This window comes from Formica exsecta, unplaced genomic scaffold (assembly GCF_003651465.1).
Source record: "Formica exsecta isolate Colony F162 unplaced genomic scaffold, ASM365146v1 scaffold325, whole genome shotgun sequence".
In the NCBI taxonomy this organism is placed as follows: Eukaryota; Metazoa; Arthropoda; class Insecta; order Hymenoptera; family Formicidae; genus Formica; species Formica exsecta.
In genome coordinates, this window is record NW_021850507.1 from 94,056 (window position 1) to 102,557 (window position 8,502).

The following is an 8,502-nucleotide window of genomic DNA, read 5'->3' on the forward strand; positions in this document are numbered from 1 at the left end:
GTGTGTGTGTGTGTTTGTGTTTAAATGCACGTGTGTAAATAATTGAGCGAGCTAGCGAGTGAGTTAATGAGTTAGGGAAGGAGGGAGGGAATGAGTAAGTGAGTGAGTGTGTGTGTGAGTGTATGAGTGAGCGAGTGAGTGAATGAATGAGTAAATAAGTTAGTAAGTGAGTAGTGAATGAGTAAGTGAGTGCGTTTACAATGTGTGTGTGTGTGTGTGTGTGTGTGAGCCAGCGAGTGAATTAATGAATAAACAAGTTAGTAAGTGAGTAGTGAGTGAGTAAGTGAGTGCGTTTACAATGTGTGTGTGAGTGTGTGAGTAAGCGAATGATCGAGCGAGCTATCGAGTAAATGAATGCGTGAATGAGTTAGTGAGTGAGTAAGTGTGTGCGTTTACAATAAATGTTCAAACTGTTGACCCTGTACAGTTTGACAGTGAGCCAATCAATGATAATAAAGTTTTCATCGAAAAAGGATTTGTAATAAGTGTTTTGAAAACATCTCAACATCAGCTATAAAAATATGCAATAAAAAATAAGGGATTCCATTTAAAAATTTCAATTTGACCTTGATCTGACCTTTGCAACGCCATCCAAGGTCAAACAGCTATTACCGTTGAATGCGTCTTTTTAAGCCTTACAACTTTTGTCTGAAATATTTTTCTCTAAAATGCAACGTTTACGAGATATTTGAGTGTATCCAGACTTTTGACACACCCTGTATATAATATGATATGTTATATTCAATTGTATAAAATTATATACAATTATATATAGCATTATATATAACTATATAAAACTATATAAGATCAAATATAATTTTAATCTAACGGGAAAATTTTGGTTTGCATAAATATTTATATATTTGATTATACAGGGTGAGGCATCTAAGACAGGCCACCCGAATAATTCCCACAGTTTTGGAGATAGAAGAAAATGTTTGAAATAAAAGTTGTATGGTATCGAGGGGGAAATCTTGTGGAAGTGAACATTTTTTTTTAGGTTCCATTTAAAAAAATGAAAATGACCTTCAAATCTCCTAAGCGCCTCCACCTAAAAAAAATGTTCAGTTCCACAAGATTTTTCCCTCGATACTATACAACTTTTATTTCAAACATTTTCTCCTATCTCCAAAACTGTGGGAGTTATTCGGGTGGCCTATCTTAGATGCCTCATCCTGTATACAGGGTGTATCCTAAAAAGTGGGAAGTATTGCAATGAGAGATTCAGGACACAAAAATAAGAGAAAAAATTCATATAAACATATGTCCGATATGACCTTGTTTCCGAGTTACAGTCTGTTTTATTTTCCAATATTTCCAACTTTTTTCCATACAAAAGTTTAATTCTGATTGCATTACCTTCGGAAAATCCGTATATGAGATGTATGTCTGCCATTTAATTGTTTGACCAAGCCATAATTTTTTTAAATGTAGACTATTGCGTTAATAACGCTAACATACGATACGAATACGTTACTTTCACTGAGCACAAGATACAAACCGTACTACTTACAATACAAATAATACGCGTTTACAAATTAACAAGACCTTAAGTCCTTTAAATCTTGTACATAAACAGCAAACCGATATCCAAGTATACTATCTTAACTCTATTGGAAAATAAAACAAGATATAATTTGAAAACAAGGTCATATCGGACATATGTTTATATGAACTTCTTCTCTTATTTTTGTGTCCTGAATCCCCCATTGCAATACCTCCCACTTTTTAGGATACACTCTGTATAAGTATGATATATATGTATACATATATCGTGTCATGATGTACGATGCAACTTTGGTAGCTGACAACATTCTCATAGTAATAACGTATATAAAATTATGCATTAGATTAATTCTGAAGTCATTAAACCATTTGTATCTACATAGAAAAGCAATAGTTGATAACAATAAAGAAATATAAAAAAGAATGAAATCATCAAAACTCATAGAGATGGTTCACAATGATACACAACTGTATTTTTATTTTTTTGATACACTCCCAGATAGCCAAGTTTGCCCGATCACGTATCGTAAATTATGCATTATACAGGGTGTATCTGAAATGATGCACTAAACTTTAAGAGCATATTCTAGAGGTCAAAATAAGACTTTTTTTCCTATGAACATGGGTCCGCAAATGAACCCTCCTCCGAGCTAGAGGCCCCTAAAGTTTGGGGAAAAAATTAAAAATTGGCTGTATTTCAGAAAAAAAAATTATATCGCCGAATAACCGCAGTCAAATTGAAAGCAGAAAATGTTCGTACTTCAGCCGTAAGTTCTTAACAATGAACTTCACACATTTTCGAATTTTAGCTCGGAGGGGGGTTCATTTGCGGACCCATATCCATAAGATAAAAAAGGCTTATTTTGATCTCTAGAATACGCTCCTAAAGTTTAGTGCATCATTTCATATACACCCTGTATATGTGTATTATATCGGTAGAACTCTGGCAGCAGCCGCGCATGATTTGCCATTTCAATTAGTGTCGGCAGAAATGCAATAGAATACAAGCAATTTCTGCATCATTAAGTATATGCTAGAAAAAATGCTGCAAAATTTAAGCAGAAGTTCTTGGCATAAAAATAGTAGATTTAAAGCATTGCGTGTTGGCACAATATGTCAACAGAAGCTAAATAAAAACTGAACATAACATGACACATCATTCTATATCGGCAGAATATCGTTAGAAATCGAGTTCATCTGCAAGCACGGCGTAACGACAGAACTGCTGCAAAAATTAAGCATGCGCAATTACAGCAATATTAAGATATGCTGTATCAAGTTACAGTTCTTCCGTTTACCTATATGACATATCTATCTCGTAATCAAGTTTCTGTTACAGGCAAATATAAAGATGGCAAAGCGCTTAACGGTTAACAAGATTAAAAATGTGTAATGGCTCCTACACACAGGATGCGGCGACGCGGCAAGCGTTGTCACATCCTGTATCCTGTACTAGAGACATAATATCTATTTTTATCAGCTTAATTTCTGAATTCTAACAAAGGACTCAGAATATTAAACTAAAAGTTTGGAAACCGAGTGGATAATTAGAAAATTTATTAATTGACAATCGTGCAATTTCTCTATCCCGTAGATATCATACACGAAGTATCAGGCTGCCTCCCCATGCGGTGTAAGATACGTACGCGCCACCGCCGCGTAACCTGCATATTCTAGTAATATGCCAAAACTTACGCCATTTAAAAAGTCGCCATGGAGCATATTTCGTAAAATTTTGCGTAAAGCGTAACAAGCTTAACCAATAAGAGATCAGGCCTTCTGTTGTACAACAGAGCAGAAATACTAAATGGATTCTCGATTGGTTGTTATTATTTAGATGTATTGCTAAATACGCGCCATGAAAATGGGGTACTTTGCATGTATGAATGTGTGGAAGCGCAATGTATGTAGTCGTATGCATGGTTAAGATTGCAATAAATAATAGCATAATCTGTTGTTAAACTCGGAGTCGTTACATTTAATCTTTTTCGTTGCCTACTGGAAATTTTGAAGGTAAAGAAGGTAATTTTTTCATTATTTTTGTCACGTGCATTTAGTCCCTCTGCCCTAAAAGAACCTAAATTATTTATTTTTTAAATCTTTATTAGATTATAAGTATATTTGAAATACTCGTTTTTCGAGAGTTCATGGGATCTCTTGAATATGGATTCTAATCACATATTAGCGATTATTGGCATACGATTGCAGAAGTGGAGGAAGACAAAACAAACGCTTCAACGCCGGAAAGTTGGAAAACGGAATATATTGGAACTCATTGCACTATGGAAACTTCTAGTGAAGCGTGAAGAAGAACATAGTCAGAGAATATGGGTTCGCCCAATATTCACACAATTGCGAAGACATATGCAAGGAGTCAATGACAATTTGGTCAAAGAAATGGAGCTACAAGGCTTGGAAATGTTCTACAATTACTGTAGAATGTCTATAGAAATGTTTGATCAATTGCTGAATATTGTTGGGCCTCTCCTTGAAAAACAGACTGTTGTTCGAGATCCAATACCGGCACGTGCACGGCTTCTAGTATGTTTGCGTTACTTAGCCTCCGGTGACAGTATGGCCTCAATATCTTATGCATTTAGGATTGGAATAAGCACTGTTCCAAAAATAGTATCTGAGACATGCGAGGTATTGTGGAATTCTCTCCACGAATCTGTAATGCCACCGACAAACAAAGAAAGTTGGTTGAGAATCGCGGATGAGTTTAAGGAAAAATGGAATTTCCCGCATTGTATAGGTGCGATAGATGGGAAGCACGTTGTGATTCAGGTGAGTTCTTTTTCAGAATTTATTTTCTATTTATTTGTATTGAGAAGTGCTAAAAGATTAATCTCTGACAATTAAACTTTTCTGTTTGTCTTTCAGGCACCACCTCACAGTGGGTCAGTATATTATAACTATAAAGGGACTCATAGTATAAATTTGTTAGCAGTTTTGGACGCCAATTACTGCTTCACACTAGTCGACATTGGAGCCAAGGGTAAACAGAGTGATGGAGGTATCTTTGCGAACTCAATGTTTGGTCAACGATTTGAAAGAAATGAAATAAATTTGCCGCAACAGAGTGCAGTGGAACCTAGCGGGCTCCCTTTACCATATGTATTAGTGGCAGATGAGGCATTCGCTCTGAAGCGGTATATGATGCGACCGTACCCTCGATGTGGTCGATTAAATCGTCAGAAAAAAGATACGAAGCGACCTCCTTATACTACGGGCGACTACAGTCGCCCGACGCATAGCGCGCACATTTTGAAATAATAAGCATACAATATACATCTTATCAGCATTGCAGCACTTGAGAAAGCTTATTTATCTTTTATTTACTTCAAGCTCGATGCTCTTTTTTTTATTAGAAAGAATAACAATATATTAAACAATCAAATATGATTTAGGCATAATAACTTTGAAGTATGCGCGCGGATCGTATCGTATAATGCATTTCGCGGCAGAGACGGCTGTTAAAACAAAAGGGTTAAAAGGAACTTTAACAGATGAAAATATAAATAAACAAACGTTTCGATCCTGTGGCTCGTGTCCGTGTAGGTACTCTTCTTTGAGTTGATTTCCATGAAAAATCTGTCGTGGGTGATGGGGTTCGTGAAAGAACGTCGATGGAATCAAGCGTCTGTGAAGAAATATTTGTGGGTGTCGACGTCCGTGAAGGAATATAAGAAAATGCCGGTGTCTGTGGAGAATTGTTGATAGCCGAAATCTGAAGCGTCGTCGAAGGCTTAGCTAAGGTATTACCCTCGTGTTGCTCGTTTCCTGTGTCAAGTGAAGTATCTACTTCACTTTTAGCACTGGAATCTGTCAACGAACTTACTGTCCTGGAATATATTAATGAATAGGTTACACATGTGACAAACTCTTTTCAATTTCTGACCAAACAAAAGGAGTGATATATGTACATGTGAATGTTAAAGAGTAAGAACTTACGGCCGTGTCTGCAATGAATCGTTCAGGAATCTCATAAGTTCATAATATTGAAACCTTGACTTATTCTCGGTAATGACATTAGCAGCAGTACCTGCCGATCCGCTGGGCACGTACGCCCGAACCTTTTTGCGGGCTTTTATGTAGTTGTCTCGTAGATATTTCCATCGAGCCTTAGCCTCTTCTGAACTGAGGGATCCTTGAAAAATAATTTAATTTTAAAGCTCATTTACTATAAACGACAAAATAAGAGTAAGGTCCTTCTACAGATGATGAAATGTACCTCCTAATATGTTTGAAACTTCCACCCATAATGCATTTTTGCGCAACATGGTTCTCTCCGAAGCAGGTACACGAAAGTCGTAAAGCCCACGTTTGCTTCTAACTGCTTCAATCAACAGTTCATTCAAATTTTCTTTTTTGTCAACAACTTTGGGTTCTTTTCGACTGTTAAATAATTATATTATTTAATTTATGTTCGGGAGTCGATCTCGACGAGATCGCCCGAATCTTAAGAAACGCTCAGAGATGAGCGAGAAGCGGTGTGTAACGCGAATCCGTAGATCCGTTGGAGGATAAGGAGATTGAGAAAAGAATCGAGTGCAGATTGTTAGTAATGTTCCTTTTATTTTGAATAATAGGAGCGAGCGACGGCACGTATTCCGCGATTCCGACGGAAATCTTCAAAATGTCCTGTTAATGACTGCCCTTTTTTCGCGGTTCGGAAATCTTGATTAAGAGCTTCTTGCTAGAAACTCTCGCGAAAACGGAAATCTTGACCGCGAACGCTGGATGGAATTTAGCGCGAGGTAGAGAACATTCGCGATGCTGATAACGAGCGTCGACTCTCGAACTCCAAACAAAACTTTTACAATATCTGAGCACTAAATAATGAAAGAAAACGAATTGAGATGTGACCAAATTGCTCGCCGCGAGAATATGAATGCGATATTATGCGAGACAATTCGGACCGAATATGAGACGAGTAAGCCTACTGCGTACGCGACACGAGCGAGAATAAGCGAAATGCGAATGCGAAAAGGCGATGAATTTCGACCGGCTCGAATCGTTGTCGTAGGCAGACTAAATCGACCGACCGCGGAAACTCGCGCTCTGCCGATGTGAATAACAAGTTTTTCGGTATCGAACGTTCTCGAATCAGGTGTTTAGTCGCGGTCGACCGATTTCCATAATAGGAGATTTTCGGCACCGAATGTTCGAGAATCGAGGTGTTTGTCACACTTTTTCTTTGTTTTGATCACGCGATCACGCGCCGATCGGCTGATCGCGACGTTTATTCTCGCTCGTGTTTTGATTGCGACTCTTACCGTTCAGATTTGTCGGTTGAATTTACAGTTTGAATTTATCGATTAAAGTAAATGTTTCAGTCTTGAACAATTTATTTAATAGAACGAAATGAACGTGAAAAGCAATACAGCAATTATACCTATTGTCACGACATAGTTTTCGTCAACGCTGATGTGGTCTACACCTTCGATATAATGTTTGAAGCAGTCATGATCAATAAAATTTGTAGTGAAGCGGAAAATCCACCCACAGTACCCACATTTGTGCTGTATTAAAAAAGGAAATATGTAAATGAAGATAATAAGCCGCAGCAGGCTGTTGAAACTAGCCCAGACATGCAAATGACAGAATAATATCATTATCGGGCATAACCTTGAAATTATTTCGTCATACTGTGCAAGCGATGTACTAAATTACGTTCAAGTATTGAATGGATTATGTTTACAAGATTTATATAGAATTTATTAGAAGAATTTATTATCTTACCCGAATTTGATCCATTTTTTCCAACCTTTGGTCTCACAGCCGAATGTTTCTCGATGATCGTCCACAAATACACACACGTCACTAATACACATGCATCACCGGTTTACGCGAAAAATTGGATTTGGCGTATCGGCAATAGCGTAAAACGCGTCAAATAACTAGGTGGATTTGCGTATTGTAGCAAAGACCATTTGATTGGCTGACATGTTTAGCGCAAGTTACGCGGCGGTGGCGCGTACGTATCTTACGCCGCATGGGGAGGCAGCCTAAACTGATAAAAATAATTAAAATGTCATTAATCGCATTTTGCAGGCTTTATATACGCTCATGACAAGAACTTGAATACGGGTATAGAAAGTAAATAATATATCATTCCGCACCGATAGAGGCCTAATAAATTAACAGTTCTTTATAAATTTATTTACATCGCGAGCTCATAAAAAGTACACCCGTTACAACTTTACAGCTTCCAGTTAGCCATCCCCACTACCTAACCACACATGGTTTTTTTTTACTTTTTGGATAAATTATGGACCACCAAACGTTGTAAATAAAGGATTTGTGACCACCTTACGATTCTGCATCGAATAAGTCCTGATTTAATCGATTAGACTAATAATTAAAAATGTTCGGCTAACTTTATACCAATATTTTAATTATTTAATTTTAAAAAAACGATTGACCACCAAACGTTTTAATTAGGCTACCAATCATCACCAAACGACCACCAAACGATTAGATAATTTTAATTATTAAAAAGTTGAAGTGGTCCGGCTAACTTTACGGATCTGAAAAAGCGTCCCACGAAAATCGTCGGCATTGCCTCTCTCATGGCGAATTCGATTGGATGCACTAGCGCGCACTGAGTGCGCACTCTTTCAGTGCTTAGTATTCGATTGGCTTGCCCTGTACTGGTTCAGAATTTTATGTGTATTCGGTTGATAGTGCACTAAAAGTATGTGCTAGTGAAAACGTGTTCGACTGAACTGCATTATCCCAGTGCAGTGTTATTTGTACGTTCGGTTGAAATACATTGCACTAGTGCAGAAGGCACTGAATTGCACTGAGATTTTCGACAGTGCAGTTCAGTGCAAATTTGAGTATTCCAATGAAAAAATATGGCAGCTAAAATATTATTATTAGATGAACTGTTAAATAATTCGAGCAGTTTTAGCGATGAAGAAATTATGGCAGTATTAATGCGACATGAAACACAAATTCCGAAAGTTCAGAATATGATAAATATTATAA

General features: G+C 37.3%; 2 protein-coding genes across 2 annotated transcripts; one reads left to right on the top strand and one right to left on the bottom strand.

The window, feature by feature from the left end:
• Nucleotides 1-3,627: 3,627 nt before the first annotated feature.
• On the top strand, nt 3,628-4,782 carry LOC115238179 (putative nuclease HARBI1). The gene is made up of 2 exons (XM_029811778.1): nt 3,628-4,293; nt 4,390-4,782. The coding sequence occupies exons 1-2, from the start codon at nt 3,670-3,672 to the stop codon at nt 4,780-4,782; spliced, it is 1,017 nt and encodes a 338-aa protein (XP_029667638.1). The 5' UTR covers nt 3,628-3,669.
• Nucleotides 4,783-5,008: 226 nt separating this feature from the next.
• LOC115238180 lies at nt 5,009-7,358 on the bottom strand. The gene is made up of 5 exons (XM_029811779.1): nt 7,252-7,358; nt 6,905-7,031; nt 5,741-5,845; nt 5,461-5,656; nt 5,009-5,351 (listed from the first exon to the last, which is right to left on the bottom strand). Exons 1-5 carry the CDS (start codon nt 7,264-7,266, stop codon nt 5,009-5,011), a joined length of 786 nt encoding a protein of 261 aa, XP_029667639.1. The 5' UTR covers nt 7,267-7,358.
• Between the last annotated feature and the right edge of the window lie 1,144 nt (nt 7,359-8,502).